The sequence below is a fragment of the Oncorhynchus masou genome, chromosome 23 (genome assembly GCF_036934945.1).
Source record: "Oncorhynchus masou masou isolate Uvic2021 chromosome 23, UVic_Omas_1.1, whole genome shotgun sequence".
NCBI lineage: Eukaryota > Metazoa > Chordata > Actinopteri > Salmoniformes > Salmonidae > Oncorhynchus > Oncorhynchus masou.
Window position 1 is genome coordinate 13,630,472 of NC_088234.1, and position 16,715 is coordinate 13,647,186.

The 16,715-nt window shown below is 42.9% G+C and overlaps 1 protein-coding gene across 3 annotated transcripts; it reads left to right on the plus strand.

Annotated features, from left to right (window-relative positions):
* The first annotated feature begins 3,170 nt into the window (after positions 1 to 3,170).
* LOC135510342 (uncharacterized) lies at positions 3,171 to 14,417 on the plus strand. Of its 3 annotated transcripts, none has more exons than XM_064931190.1 (7): positions 3,175 to 3,809; positions 5,414 to 5,587; positions 8,022 to 8,207; positions 8,754 to 8,910; positions 10,165 to 10,219; positions 10,867 to 11,124; positions 13,767 to 14,417. In XM_064931190.1, the coding sequence occupies exons 1-7, from the start codon at positions 3,758 to 3,760 to the stop codon at positions 13,944 to 13,946; spliced, it is 1,062 nt and encodes a 353-aa protein (XP_064787262.1). In that variant the 5' UTR covers positions 3,175 to 3,757; the 3' UTR covers positions 13,947 to 14,417. The 3 variants fall into 3 exon arrangements, with proteins under 3 accessions (XP_064787264.1, XP_064787262.1, XP_064787263.1); XM_064931191.1 differs by having other exon boundaries at positions 3,181 to 3,809; positions 13,803 to 14,417; XM_064931192.1 differs by lacking the exon at positions 5,414 to 5,587 and having other exon boundaries at positions 3,171 to 3,809.
* Positions 14,418 to 16,715: the final 2,298 nt, after the last annotated feature.

Genomic DNA, 16,715 nt, shown 5'->3' on the forward strand with positions numbered 1-16,715 from the left:
AAGAAGGAGATGAGATGCTGGTGAGAATCAATTTGAGTAACTATTCGATTTTAGTTGCAAATTACTTCATAACACCTGCAGGTATACGGACCAAGATCTCACGGTTTTACCAACTTGACTTCAGTATCTGACATTTATCCACAGTTCTCCAAACGTTTACATTTTGAAGTGAATGGTTGAATTTTGGATAAGGTAAATATATATATATATATATATATATATATATATATATATATATATATATATATATTTACAAAAATATGTTTCTACCACTGGGAGTGAACACCTTCAGATCAGGACTGATGTGATTAAAACAAAGAACGAGTTTCTACCACTAGGGTTGAACACGTGACCTTTGGTTCCGGAGAATTTGCAACGCCACACACACACACACACACACACACACACACACACACACACACACACACACACACACACACACACACACGCACACATTCCTGAAACAAGATAGTTTATAATGCATACATATACACTCATGCTGTGCCAACTGAGGCCACAGTGTAGTGTGAGTGTGAGTGTGAGTGTGAGTGTGAGTGTGTGTGTGTGTGTGTGTGTGTGTGTGTGTGTGTGTGTGTGTGTCATGAAGCTGCCGCTGATGCAGCCTCTTCAAGCGTAATATACCCTCACAGACTGGAGGCTTAGAGCGAGGATGGACATATACTGGAGGGAAGCAGGAGAACAGAGGGAAGGAGAGAGGTGGAGTCAGGAAAATAGAGAGAAGAAGGAGTGAGATAGATAGATGAAGGCAAAGAGAGAGAGAAGAGGGAGAGGATGAGAGAACGAGAGAGATTGGGAGATAGAAGAGAGGGGGAAGAGAGGCGGACAGAGAAAAGAGGAAGTGGGAGAGAGGGAGGTTGAAAAGAACAGAGAGTAACAGAACTCAGATCAAATAGTTTCTAATGATGTAATAATGAGAATAAGATGTAGTTCATTACCCTTGTCTTGTAGTAATTCATCCGTCTTGTACATGCGTGTTGGCATGTGTGTGTGTGTGTGTGTGTGTGTGTGTGTGTGTGTGTGTGTGTGTGTGTGTGTGTGTGTGTGTGTGTGTGTGTGTGTGTGTGTGTGTTGAAATGCATTTGGGTTGAGCTAATTCATTGGTCACTGGTCGGCTGGTCCATGGTGCATAACAGAGGTCAAAAATAATACTGGGGGATAAGGTTGTGTGTGTGTGTGCCTGTGTGCTAGTGCTTGAACAGAGAGAGGGGTGAAGAGAGGCATAAAAGGGGGAGGAGAAGCAATCAATGAAGTGGGTGGCTGGGAAAGGATGGTTGAAGGGGTTTTAAGGGTGCAACGAGGAGGGGTAGGATTGAAAGGGTTAAGAATTGGGTAGGTCGTGGGGACAAGGGAGAGGGGAAAGGAATAGGGGGTAGGGAGAGGGGAGAGGGGAGAGGGGGAGGGAAAAGGAGGGTGAGTTCATTCATAGATAATGACTAACCTATGGGTCCTGCTTAAACTTTTTTTTGTGTGTGTGTGTTTTCACAAAGTTTTCTGAAGTCGATCAACGATAAGAGATAAAAGAGAGAGAGAGAGAGAAAAAGCGTTAGTGTTAGTGACTTTTTCATGGTTACACATTTCTGAGGGCTGTTCAGATACAGATTTGTCAGTAGGAGGTCTAATTGTGCAGAGATATTTTCCCAGAGACCAGGGCCTGTATTCTCAACTTGCCTGATCTAAGTCCCACCTCTTACTCACTATGATTTATAAGGCAAAACTGATCCTAGATCAGACACCGCTTCTACTCAAAACACATCCTAGTCTTTTTACCACAACAAGATCAACAGACAACCAGTGAACGTTGTCAGAATGTTGATGGAACGTTGACGGAATGTAGGCATAGCTCCACAACAGCTTCCAGCATCTCTCTCACTGCAGACAGCAAAGCACTCATCTTAACATTCCACCCCATTGTTACGTAACCTTGACACCCCGGTCCTGCGATCTAATTGGCTACTGCACCCCGGCCCTGCGATCTGATTGGCTGCTGTGCCTGTGATCCTGGAGGCCAACGGCGGGCAGCGACACACAGAAGCTCCCCTCTGTCTTAATTGACTTTGCTTCAGGGACGCCTGACGTATCACACTCACACATGTACACACACACACACACACACACACACACACACACACACACACACACACACACACACACACACACACACACACACAGCTCAGATCAATCTGCAGAACTCAGGAAGACAAGGAGTGGAAGGCCAAAGCCCACATCACTCACATGCAACCAAGGCTTCCATCCTAAATGGCACCCTACTCCCTATATAGGGCACTACTTTTGACCAGGGCCCATGGGGCTCTAGTGACCTATATAGGGAAAAGGGTGCTATTTGGGATGCAGACCCAGTGTGTAGGAAGACTGCAGGCATCTGTGTCTATCATCCATCTATCTGCAGAGCTAAAAATACTCCTGACTAATACACTGACTAATACCACCTCTGTGGTGCTGACCTGGGTTCAAACACTATTCAAAATAATTCAAATTACTTTATCTGTGCTTGACTGAGCTTCCCTGGTTTAATGGAACCAATATAACTGTCCCAGAATGACAATACCCTCCTATATGGTACTTCAGGCAAGCTAGATCAAACACTCAACATGTTTGAAAAATGTAGAATAGTATTTGAACCCAGGTCTGGTGTGCTGAAACATCCTGCATGCAAGCTGTTAGTGATGGTGGAGCAGCCCAGTGTGCCCTCTGGTGGTGAGAGCTTTGATGTGCGCGTCTCTCTCTCTCATGTTTGGAATTTCCATGTGATCAATATTTAATATCATATATAATAGAAGAGCACACTTTTAGAACAGACAGGACACAAACACACACACACACACTTCCTCCACCATTACATCAAACAGCTGTTATGTTTCCTCATCAAATGCCTATTAAAGCCACATTCTGGAGTTTGACACAGTAAGACAGAGGTACTTAACTAAATGAAGCATTGGGTACTGCTCTCTAATATAATGTATATCTGTGTGTGGTTTAGAAGATGTTAGCACAATGGAAAAACCCAAGCAGTCTACGAACATGGAACTGCAGTTCTATCGCTTCACTCTTCAAATTCACTTCCTCTTCCTTTCTCTAGAAAAAAAGAGAGAGAGTAAGAGAGAGAGAGTGAGAGAGAGAGAGAGAGGGTAAGAGAGAGAGAGAGTGATTGAGAGAGAGAGAGATATAAAAAGAGAGAGCGAGTGATTGAGAGAGAGAGAGAGAGAGGGAGTAAGAGAGATAGATAAAAAAGAGAGAGAGAGATTGAGAGAGATGAAAAGTTGTTCTGCTGAAAGTGTACGGAAGGAGGAAGTTGAGAGTTGTGAATCAGAGAGATTCAGAGACAGACAGCTGTTATGAAGACAGACAGCTGTTATGAAGACAGACAGGTGGTGTGAAGACAGACACATACAGGTTGTGTGAAGACAGAGATTAAACACAGTGAAACAGAATGTATAAATTAAATTAAATATGTGGTGAAAGAGGAGACTGGAAAACAACAAAAAGACAACAAGAGACGAGGATCAGAGACGAGGACCAGAGACGAGGATAAGAGAAGAGGATCAGAGACGAGGATCAGAGAAGTGGATCAGAGACGAGGATCAGAGACGAGGATCAGAGAAGTGGATCAGAGAAGAGGATCAGAGACGAGGATCAGAGACGAGGATCAGAGAAGTGGATCAGAGAAGTGGATCAGAGAAGACGATCAAGATTGGTGGGGCTGACAACAGAGCAAGAGATGAGAAAACACTGGGTCTACTTTCTTCTGGCCCTCGTGCTGATACATACAGGTTGGTGTCACTTACAAAAAACTAGAATAAGAGGAAAGTTTTAGTTTAGTAGAACACACAGAGCAAGAAAGTGCATTTATCAAATAATCGAGGACGACAAAAAAGTTAAATACTTACAGTTGAAGTCGGATGTTTACATACACTTTAGCTAAACGCATTTAAACTCAGTTTACACAATTCCTGACATTTAATCCTAATAAAAAATTCCCTGTCATAGGTCAGTTAATATTTGATAGCATTGCCTTTAAATTGTTTAACTTGGGTCAAACTTTTTGTCAGCCTTCCACAAGCTTCCCACAATAAGTTGGGTGAATTTTGGACCATTCCTCCTGATAGAGCTGATGTAACTGAGTCAGGTTTGTAGGCCTCCTTGCTCGCACACGCTTTTTCAGTTCTGCCCACAAGTTTTTTATGGAATTGAGGTCAGGGCTTTGTGATGGCCACTCCGATACCTTGAGTTTGTTGTCCTTAAGCCATTTTGCCACAACTTTGGAAGTATGCTTGGGGTCATTGTCCATTTGGAAGACCCGTTTGTGACCATGCTTTAACTTCCTGACTGATGTCTTGAGATGTTGCTTCAATATATCCACATAATTTTCCTCCCTCTTGATGCCATCTATTTTGTGAAGTGCACCAGTCCCTCCTGCAGCAAAGCACCCCCACAACATGATGCTGCCACCCCCATGCTTCACGGCTGGCATGGTGTTCTTCAGGCTTGCCTTTTTCCTCCAAACATAACGATGGTCATTATGGCCAAACAGTTCTATTTTTGTTTCATCAGACCAGATGACATTTCTCCAAAAAGTATCATCTTTGTCCCCATGTGCAGTTGCAAACCGTAGCCTGGCTTTTTTATGGAGGTTTTGGAGCAGTGGCTTCTTCCTTGCTGAGCGGCCTTTCAGGTTATGTCAATATAGGACTCGTTTTATTGTAGATATAGATACTTTTGTACCTGTTTCCTCCAGCATATTCAGAAGGTTCTTTGCTGTTGATCTGGAATTGATTTGCACTTTTCGCACCAATTTACGTTCATCTCTAGGAGACAGAACGCGTCTCCTTCCTGAGCGGTATGACGGCTGCATGGTCCAATGGTGTTTATACTTGTGTAATATTGTTTGTACAGATGAACGTGGTACCTTCAGGTATTTGGAAATTGCTCCCAAGGATGATCCAGACTTGTGGAGGTCTATATTTTTTTCTGAGGTCTTGCCTGATTTCTTTTCATTTTCTCATGATGTCAAGCAAAGAGTCACTGCATTTGAAGGTAGGCCTTGAAATACATCCACAGGTACACCTCCAATTCAAATGATGTCAATTGTTGTAAAAATTACTTGTGTCATGCACAAAGTAGATGTCCTAACCGACTGGACAAAACTATAGTTTGTTAACAAGAAATTTGTGGAGTGGTTGAAAAACTAGTTTTAATGACTCCAACCTAAGTCTATGTAAACTTGCGACTTCAACTGTATGTGTGTGTGTCTGAATGTGTGTCTGAATGTGTGTCTGAATGTGTATTAATGCAAAAAACTTCATTTCACTGGAAGTGGCTGTGACTTTTTCTAGCGCCCACACATAACTGACTTCTACCCTATTGCTTCACACAGGCATAGCCGGCAGTGTGATCGCTGTGTCTCACACACAGGACAGAGAGCATCTGTCTATTACCTGTCGTCTCCTGTCGGAGATCGACACTGTATCTCAGATTAATTGGGAGATGATCAGCAGTCACAACCATACAACTACCAAACTGAAACTGGGCACCTTCCATCCCGTGTTCGGTACATATATAATAATAATAATAATAATAATAATAATAATAATAAATATATATATATGTATATATATATATATATATATATATATATATATATATATATATATACATACACACAGTGGGGCAAAAAAGTATTTAGTCAGCCACCAATTGTGCAAGCTCTCCCACTTAAAAAGATGAGAGAGGCCTGTAATTTTCATCATAGGTGCGCTTCAACTATGACAAACAAAATGAGAAGAAAAAAAATCCAGAAAATCGCATTGTAGGATTTTCAATTAATTTATTTGCAAATTATGGTGGAAAATAAGTATTTGGTCACCTACAAACAAGCAAGATTTCTGTCTCTCACAGACCTGTAACTTCTTCTTTAAGAGGCTCCTCTGTCCTCCACTCGTTACCTGTATTAATGACACCTGTTTGAACTTGTTATCAGTATAAAAGACACATGTCCACAACCTCAAACAGTCACACTCCAAACTCCACTATGGCCAAGACCAAAGAGCTCTCAAAGGACACCAGAAGCAAAATTGTAGATCTGCACCAGGCTGGGAAGACTGAATCTGCAATAGGTAAGCAGCTTGGTTTGAAGAAATCAACTGTGGGAGCAATTATTAGGAAATGGAAGACATACAAGACCACCAATCTCCCTCGATCTGGGGCTCCACGCAAGATCTCACCCCGTGGGGTCAAAATTATCACAAGAACAGTGAGCAAAAATCCCAGAACCACACGGGGGGACCTAGTGAATGACCTGCATAGAGCTGGGACCAAAGTAACAAAGCCTACCATCAGTAACACACTACGCCGCCAGGGACTCACATCCTCCAGTGCCAGACGTGTCCTCCTGCTTAAGCCAGTACATGTCCAGGCCCGTCTGAAGTTTGCTAGAGCATTTGGATGATCCTGAAGAAGATTGGGAGAATGTTATATGGTCAGATGAAACCAAAATAGAAATTTTTGGTAAAAACTCAACTCGTCGTGTTTGGAGGACAAAGAATGCTGAGTTGCATCCAAAGAACACCATACCTACTGTGAGCATGGGGGTGGAAACATCATGCTTTGGGGCTGTTTCTCTGCAAAGGTTCCAGGACGACTGATCCGTGGAAAGGAAAGAATAAATGGGGCCATGTATCGTGAGATTTTGAGTGAAAACCTCCTTCCATCAGCAAGGGCATTGAAGATGAAACGTGGCTGGGTCTTTCAGCATGACAATGATCCCAAACACACCGCCCGGGCAACGAAGGAGTGGCTTCGTAAGAATCAAATCAAATCAAATGTATTTATATAGCCCTTCGTACATCAGCTGATATCTCAAAGTGCTGTACAGAAACCCAGCCTAAAACCCCAAACAGCAAGCAATGCAGGTGTAGAAGCACGGTGGCTAGGAAAAACTCCCGAGAAAGGCCAAAACCTAGGAAGAAACCTAGAGAGGAACCAGGCTATGTGGTGTGGCCAGTCCTCTTCTGGCTGTGCCGGGTGGGCCAAACAGGAAGGATATAACCCCACCCACTTTGCCAAAGCACAGCCCCCACACCACTAGAGGGATATCTTCAACCACCAACTTACCATCCTGAGACAAGGCTGAGTATAGCCCACAAAGATCTCCGCCATGGCACAACCCAAGGGGGGGCGCCAACCCAGACAGGATGACCACATCAGTGAATCAACCCACTCAGGTGACGCACCCCTTCCAGGGACGGCATGAGAGAGCCCCAGTAAGCCAGTGACTCAGCCCCTGTAATAGGGTTAGAGGCAGAGAATCCCAGTGGAAAGAGGGGAACCGGCCAGGCAGAGACAGCAAGGGCGGATCGTTGCTCCAGAGCCTTTTCGTTCACCTTCCCACTCCTGGGCCAGACTACACTCAATCATATGACCCACTGAAGAGATGAGTCTTTGTTATAAGAAGCATTTCAAGGTCCTGGAGTGGCCTAGCCAGTCTCCAATTCTCAACCCCATAGAAAATCTTTGGAGGGACTTGAAAGTCCGTGTTGCCCAGCAACAGCCCCAAAACATCACTGCTCGAGAGGAGATCTGCATGGAGGAATGGGCCAAAATACCAGCAACAGTGTGTGAAAACCTTGTGAAGACTTACAGAAAACGTTTGACCTCTGTCATTTCCAACAAAGGGTATATAACAAATAATTGATATAAACTTTTGTTATTGACCAAATACTTATTTTCCACCATAATTTGCAAATAAATTCATTAAAAATCCTACAATGTGATTTTCTGGATTTTTCTTCTCATTTTGTCTGTCATAGTTGAAGTGTACCTATAATTACAGGCCTCTCTCGTCTTTTTAAGTGGGAGAACTTGCACAATTGGTGGCTGACTAAATACTTTATTATATACAGAACTTTGGGATTTGTGTATGTGAATAAAAAGTAAATAAAAAGTATTATTGTTGTTATTATCAATATCATATATATGCCGTTTAGGTACCTACGTGGTCCCAGTGTACAACGACACTGTGAAGATTCAAAGTAGTGCCTCCAGCCGTAGTTCCAGACTCGACCAGAAGGGAGGCGCTGTGGAGGAGGTCAGCCAACTCTGCTGTGTTTTCATCACGTTTCCCTCTGGGGTCCTGGAGCACTGTACACATACCCGGATCAATGAAATCACTGGTACTCTCCCTCTCTACCTTTATCTCATTTCCTTCTCTCTCTCTCTAACTCTCACTCTCACTCTTACTCTCACTCTCTCTCTCACTACTCTCTCTCTCTCTCTCTCTACCTCTCTCTGTCTCTCTCTCTCTCTCTCTCTCTCTACACCTCTCTCTCTCTCTCTCTCTCTCTCTCTCCAATTTCAATTTCAGGGGCAATGTAAGCACATTCACACACTCTCTCTGTCTCTCTGTCTCTCTGTCTCTCTCTCTCACTCTGTGTGTCTCTCTCCACTCTCTCAATTTAAATTCAAGGGGCTTTATTGGCATGGCAAACATATGTTTACCTTCCCAAAGCAAGTGAAATAGATAATTAACAAAAGTTTCTCTCTCTGTCTATGTGAAATACATCCTGAACATTCCCTTCTCTCAGTTCCTCTCTCACTTCCTCTCTCATTTTCTCTGTTGTGTTGTGTTTTACATGTCTGTGTGTCTGTCCACAGTGGAGGCCCACGATCTTCTGCTGTTGGAAGTACTGTGTTTTACATGTCTGTGTGTCTGTCCACAGCAGAGGCCCAGGAGTCAGAGGATGCACAGCGGCTGCTAGGGGAAAGAACTTTGGAACAGTGGTCCCTGTTGGTAGGAGGCTCTACCATCAGCATCCTGGGCATTGTGACCTCACTGTACTACTGCTGGAAGTACTGCGCCAGACATTGCTGTCACAGGTAGGCCTACCTCAGTGGAGGTTGGTGCTGTTTAAGATGAGGCTACTGTAGACCATTGAAAAACGTTTTGTCTGTCTCTCAACCTATCAAAATCATTCTTCCCTCTGTATCTCTATTCCAAGCTCATTTTACTGTCTCTCCATCATCTTTATCACTGCTCTCTCTTCCTCTTTGTTTTTTCTCTTTGTCTCTCTCTCACAGTCACACACAGGATGGAAAGACAGGCCTCACTCTCTCTGTCAGTAAAGTTTCCAGTAGCACTGATTCTAACACCAAAGGTTATCAGCTCTCTGACTCTAACAACAAGACTCATCTGCTCTCTGACTCTAACAACAAGACTCATCTGCTCTCTGACTAACAACAAGACTCATCTGCTCTCTGACTAACAACGAGACGAATCTGCTCTCTGACTAACAACAAGACTCATCTGCTCTCTGACTAACAACGAGACGTATCTGCTCTCTGACTAACAACAAGACTCATCTGCTCTCTGACTAACAACGAGACGTATCTGCTCTCTGACTAACAACAAGACTCATCTGCTCTCTGACTAACAACGAGACGTATCTGCTCTCTGACTAACAACGAGACGTATCTGCTCTCTGACTAACAACGAGACGTATCTGCTCTCTGACTAACAACGAGACGTATCTGCTCTCTGACTAACGAGACGTATCTGCTCTCTGACTAACAACGAGACGTATCTGCTCTCTGACTAACAACGAGACCTATCTGCTCTCTGACTAACAACGAGACGTATCTGCTCTCTGACTAACAACGAGACGTATCTGCTCTCTGACTAACGAGACTCATCTGCTCTCTGACTAACAACGAGACGTATCTGCTCTCTGACTAACAACGAGACGTATCTGCTCTCTGACTAACGAGACGTATCTGCTCTCTGACTAAAAACGAGACGTATCTGCTCTCTGACTAACAACGAGACCTATCTGCTCTCTGACTAACAACGAGACGTATCTGCTCTCTGACTAACAACGAGACGTATCTGCTCTCTGACTAACAACGAGACGTATCTGCTCTCTGACTAACGAGACTCATCTGCTCTCTGACTAACAACGAGACGTATCTGCTCTCTGACTAACACCGAAGGTTTTCAGCTCTCTGACTCTAAAAGAAGACTTATCAGCTCTCTGACTCTAAAATAAGACGTATCAGCTCTCTGACTCTAACACCAAATGTTTTCAGTTCTCTGACTCTAAACCAAGACTTATCTGCTCTTGTCTCTTGTTCCAGGAGGCGAATGTTTGAGGTAGAGGCGTATCTGACAGATCAACACACAGAATCAGAAGTAAAGTTATTTTCTCAGCTACACTTTTAGCTTAACATGCCGTTTTGACACAATGGAAACTTACATCCTTACGTAGAAATATTTTATCTAGAAAGGAAGTGTTGTAACCCAAAGCACACGGAAAAGGTCATTGGTGAAAATTAATATAGGCTACCTAACCACATGTCTCTCTAGAGTCATAGAGATAGAGCCATTGCCTGTCTCTATGGGTAGAGTGACCTCAGTAAACATAGTGACCTGCGTTACCATGAAAACCCACAGGGCCCCCCATTCGGCATGGTTATCACCTTGGTTTCCTGTTGTTCACTGTCTCGGGCCATCGCTCAGCCGTTTCTCACTCTCTCTCTCACACACACACACACACACACACACACACACACACACACACACACACTGGTAAATGTGGTTTGGTGTTTACTGTTAACAGGGCAGAAGAATCAGTCTGTCAAGCAACGCTTTTTATAACATTTGCTGTGTGTTCAGATTTAGTGTGATGTGAACATTGCAGTGAGAATTGCTTTCATTACACTTCTGTTACAGTCCTCCTTTTCATTTGGTCTTTACATGATAGAACATGATGAAATGAAAACTGATACAAGCATCATTACAAATAACATCTCTCTCTCTCTCTCTCATCTCTCACCCAGGGGGTCACAGAAGAGCCCCCCCAGCAACCCCCTCTTCCCTCACCCCCCCAGCCTCAGCCCCAGGGTTTTGACCCCTCCAAGCTCTATGCTAAGATCAAGCTGGACCTGCTGTATGGACGGCTGTGGAAGGCCTACCAGGGGACGGCCACAACCTGGGGCCCCACAACACAGCACGGGCCACAACAAGGGCCACAGCACGGGCCACAACAAGGGCCACAGCAAGTGGCAGAGCCAGGGCCACAACAAGGGCCACAAAAGGTATGCCTTTCTTTCTACATGTTTTATATGTATCTATGTATGAGGAAACCTCACTTTTCAAAGCAGTCAATTCAAAATAAAGGAATTTATTCAACTTCTACAGTGCTTTTCGTCACAAAAATAATCTTAAAGTGCTTGAAAAAGCCAAACGAACAGGAATGGAATGAAACAGCAGTATGACAGACTGGGTCTGGACTAGGATGTTCAGTTAGACCGGATGTTTTTCAGTGTTTCAAACCTCCGACAGGTGGAGTGATAGTCAAGAATGAACCACATGTTTGTAGCGGTCTGTCCATGATACGGCGTTGCTCTCCCTTCTTGACATCTCAGTCGACCAGACAGGTCCTACAGGCACTAGTTTCGGCGCACCTTAACTACTGCCCAGCTGTGCGGCAAAGGGACATAGGTACAATTGCAGTTGGTCCAGAACAAAGCAGCACCTAGGTGCACAGAGACTCACACGGAGGGAAAGAGTCAGTCACATGCATGTCAGTCTCTGCTGGCTCAAAGTTGAGGAGAGATTGACTGCATCACCAGCTGTCTTTGTGCAAGGTGTTGATGTGTTGAAGGTACCGAACTGTCTGTTCAAGCAATTGGCAGCACAGTTCGGACACTCATCAGTACCACACAAGACATGCAACCTGAGGTCTTTTGGCCTTTCTAGGGACGTTTTGGCCTTTCTAGGGAGTTTTTCCTAGCCAACGTGCTTCTACACCTGCATTGCTTGCTGTTTGGGGTTTTAGGCTGGGTTTCTGTATCAGCTGATGTAAGAAGGGCTTTATAAATACATTTGATTTGATCTTTCCACAGTCCTCAGCTCCAGAATAGGGGCTAGGAAACTCAAGTATTAAATAGAGGCATGACTACATGGAACTCTCTGCCACCCCAAGTAACTCAAGTATTAAATAGAGGCATGACTACATGGAACTCTCTGCCACCCCAAGTAACTCAAGTATTAAATAGAGGCATGACTACATGGAACTCTCTGCCACCCCAAGTTACTCAAGTATTAAATAGAGGCATGACTACATGGAACTCTCTGCCACCCCAAGTAACTCAAGTATTAAATAGAGGCATGACTACATGGAACTCTCTGCCACCCCAAGTAACTCAAGTATTAAATAGAGGCATGACTACATGGAACTCTCTGCCACCCAAAGTAACTCAAGTATTAAATAGAGGCATGACTACATGGAACTCTCTGCCACCCCAAGTAACTCAAGTATTAAATAGAGGCATGACTACATGGAACTCTCTGCCACCCCATGTAACTCAAGTATTAAATAGAGGCATGACTACATGGAACTCTCTGCCACGCCAAGTAATTCAAGTATTAAATAGAGGCATGACTACATGGAACTCTCTGCCACCCCATGTAACTCAAGTATTAAATAGAGGCATGACTACATGGAACTCTCTGCCACCCCATGTAACTCAAGTATTAAATAGGCATGACTACATGGAACTCTCTGCCACCCCAAGTAACTCAAGTATTAAATAGAGGCATGACTACATGGAACTCTCTGCCACCCCAAGTAACTCAAGTATTAAATAGAGGCATGACTACATGGAACTCTCTGCCACCCCATGTAACTCAAGTATTAAATAGAGGCATGACTACATGGAACTCTCTGCCACCCCATGTAACTCAAGTATTAAATAGAGGCATGACTACATGGAACTCTCTGCCACCCAAAGTAACTCAAGTATTAAATAGAGGCATGACTACATGGAACTCTCTGCCACCCCATGTAACTCAAGTATTAAATAGAGGCATGACTACATGGAACTCTCTGCCACCCCATGTAACTCAAGTATTAAATAGAGGCATGACTACATGGAACTCTCTGCCACCCCAAGTAACTGAAGTATTAAATAGAGGCATGACTACATGGAACTCTCTGCCACCCCAAGTAACTCAAGTATTAAATAGAGGCATGACTACATGGAACTCTCTGCCACCCCAAGTAACTCAAGCTAGTAATTTAACCAGTTTAATAAAACAGATGAAACCTTACAGCAGAAAGGGGACTGTGACGAGACACGTACATTTTACATAGAGTACCAGTCAAAGGTTTGGACATACCTACTCATTGTAGGATTTTTCTTTATTTTCGTTATTTATACCAAGAGTGTGCAAAGCTGTTATCAAAGCAAAGGGTGGTTGCTTTGAAGAATATAAAATATTTTTTTGATTTGTTTAACACCTTTTTGGTTACTACATGATTCCATATGTGTTTGTTTATAGTTTTGATGTATTCAATATTATTCTACAATGTAGAAAATAGGAAACATAAGGAAAAACCCTTGAATGAGTAGCTGTGTCCAAACTGTTGACTGGTACTGTACAGTGTGTTGTAATTTGCACTGTTCTATGTATCAGACATAGATATTGTGTACGTACTGATAGGTAGGCTGTGTGTGATGTTTTAAATGTATGTATTTCAGTCCTTGACTAATAATGTTCTGTACTATATCATGTTTCATGTGGACCCCAGGAAGAGTAGCGGCTAATGGGGATCCTAATAAAATACCAAATACAACTTGAATACAAAGCAAAAAATTACGTTTGTTGAAGCCTGTGCATCAAAAGACATAGAAATGACACGTACAGCATTTGATAAAGTCAACATCATAATCAGGTCTACTTCCTTCTGGGGGACAATTGGGCATCACAGAGGGAAGAACGGGAAGAATCCGTTCTACAACTAGAACCAGAACATCAACCACCAATGACTGAGCCTGAAACTGAGCTAATAACTAAACCAACCCTGGATCCTGGGACACAGATGGAGGAAATGGAGTCGGACACCGGTTTATGAGGGGAGTGTGTGTGTGTGTGTGTGTGCGTGTGTGTGTGTGTGTGTGTGTGTGTTGGGATGAATAATGTATTGTTGACATTGGTTGAATAACCCTGAAACTATCTGTCAATTAATACGATCAATCTTTATTGTCCCAGAGGGACATTTAGTGTGAGAATATTAAAATCATCTGACCTTTTAAACAGAGTTAAGGGTTTAATGACCTTTGGCTTTTTAAAGAGACCTGTTATTACAAGGAGTGAGACAGTGTATGTTTGTGGCTTTCTGTTAAATATAACTGAGTTATACTGATTCATGACCAATATACAGTATATTCAATATTCTTATGTTGTACTTAACAGTTTTTCTTATTTTGCAACAATATATTTCATTTTTCTACTGTAGGCGTATTACTGAAACCCTTTGAATATCCTTTTGCTGTATACTTAAAAATACTTTGTATACTTTTATTTCAATAAAAAAATCGGACCATCAAAATTGATTCTCCTTCACTTGACATCAGAGGAGGCTGCTGAGGGGAGGACAGCTCATAAGAAATGGCATGAACAGAGCAAATGGAATGGCATCAAACCATGTACCACTCCACTGATTCCGCTCCATCCATTACCACGAGCCGTCCTCCCCAATTAAGGTGCCACCAACCTCCTGTGCTTGCCATTTAGATTGTGCCTGCTCTTTCTTTGGGGCCACTGGGGGGCGACACAATACTTGTTGTTTGCTGACTGAAGCCCAGGGCGGAGTGACAAACACACTGTAAGGTTCATGTCTACTTTTGGAACTGAAGCACGGACAGTTTTAACAATCATAATGCAGTTCCTTCAGAACATATTCACACCCCTTGACTTTTTCCACATTTTGTTGCATTACAGCCAGAATTTAAAGTGGATTACATTTACAATAGTGGCACTCGCCTACACACAATACCCCATAATGTCAAAGTGGAATTATGTTTTTAGATTAGATTTTAAGATTAGATTTTTTTTTTATCAACTAAAAAATGAAAAGCTGAAATGTCAATAAGTATTCAATCCCTTTGTTATGGCCTAAATCAGTAGGCAATAAACATGTGCTTAACAAGTCACATAATAAGTTGCATGAACTCTTCACTCTGTGTGCAATAATAGGGTTTAAGATTACTTTTGAATGATACCTAATCTCTGTACCACACAAATACAATTATCTCTAAGGTCCCTCAGTTGAGCAGTAAATTTCAAACACAATTTCAACCACAAAGATCAGGGAGGTTTTCCAATGCCTTGCAAAGAAGAGCACCTATTGCTAGAAGGTAATAAAAAAATAGCAAACATTGATTATTCCTTTGAGCAGGGTGAAGTTAATAATGACACTTTGTATGGCGTATCAATACACCCAGTCACTACAAATATACAGACGTCATTCCTAACTCAGTTGCCGGAGAGGAATGAAACCGCTCAGGGATTTCACCATGAGGCCTATGGTGACTTTAAAACAGTTACTGATTAATGGCTTTTATAGGAGAAACCTGAGGATGGATCAACAACATTGCAGTTACTCCACAATACTAAATGACAAAGTGAAAAGAAGGAAGCCTGAACAGAATAAAAATATTCTAAAACATGCATCCGGTTTGCAACAAGTCAATAAAGTAATACTGCAAAACATGTGGCCCATTTTTTTCTGTTTTCTCCTGAATTCAAAGCCTTATGTTTGGGACAAATCCAACAAAAATGTCACTGAGTACCAGTCTTCATATTTTCAAGCATGGTGGTGGCTGCATCATGTTATGGGTATGCATGTCATTGGCAAGGACTAGGGAGTTTTTTAGGATAAAAATAAACAGAATAGAGCTAAGCACAGGAGAAATGCTAGAGGAAAACCTGGTTCAGTCTGCTTTCCAACAGACACTGGGAGACAAATTCACCTTTCAGCAGGACAATAACCAAACACATAGGCCAAATAGACACTGGAGTTGCTTACCAATGTTCCTGAGTTGCCTAGTTACAGTTTTGACTAAATAGACTTGAAAATCTATTTCAAGACTTGAAAATGGCTGTCTATGTCACGACTTCCGCCGGAGTCGGTCCCTCTCCTTGTTCGAGCGGCACTCAGCGGTCGACGTCACCGGCTTTCTAGCCATCACCGATCCACTTTTCATTTTCCATTTGTTGTCTTTATTTTCTACACAACTGGTTTCAATTCCCCCATTACATGTTCATTATTTAACCCTCTGGTTTCCCCCATGTTTGTGTTCGTTTTATTGTTCAGGCTGTTGCTGACGGCTGGTATTTTGTTGCCGGGTTTTGTTATTAAGCCCGTTTATGTCGTGGTAACGGTATTCTCCCGCACCATAGTATTTAATCAGGGCAAGGTGACCAGAAACATGACCGAATACAAACAGTGTAGCTATTCCCTCCACAAGGCAATCAAACAAGCTAAGCGTCAGTATAGAGACAAAGTAGAATCTCAATTCAACGGCTCAGACACAAGAGGTATGTGGCAAGGTCTACAGTCAATCACGGATTACAAAAAGAAAACCAGCCCCGTCATGGACCAGGATGTCTTGCTCCCAGGCAGACTAAATAACTTTTTTGCCCGCTTTGAGGACAATACAGTGCCACTGACACGGCATGCAACGAAAACATGCGGACTCTCCTTCACTGCAGCCGAGGTGAGTAAAACATTTAAACGTGTTAACCCTCGCAAGGCTGCAGGCCCAGACGGCATCCCCAGCCGCACCCTCAGAGCATGCGCAGACCAACTGGCTGGTGTGTCTACGGACTTATTCAATCA

What these genes read in the sequence shown, in the direction of transcription:
- LOC135510342 (XM_064931190.1), top strand. Translation starts at nt 3,758, where the DNA reads ATGAGAAAACACTGGGTCTACTTTCTTCTGGCCCTCGTGCTGATACAT. An exon ending in GCCAGACATTGCTGTCACAG is followed by an intron (nt 8,911 to 10,164) that starts GTAGGCCTACCT and finishes CTCTTGTTCCAG; the next exon opens with GAGGCGAATGTTTGAGGTAG. An exon ending in ATCAACACACAGAATCAGAA is followed by an intron (nt 10,220 to 10,866) that starts GTAAAGTTATTT and finishes TCTCTCACCCAG; the next exon opens with GGGGTCACAGAAGAGCCCCC.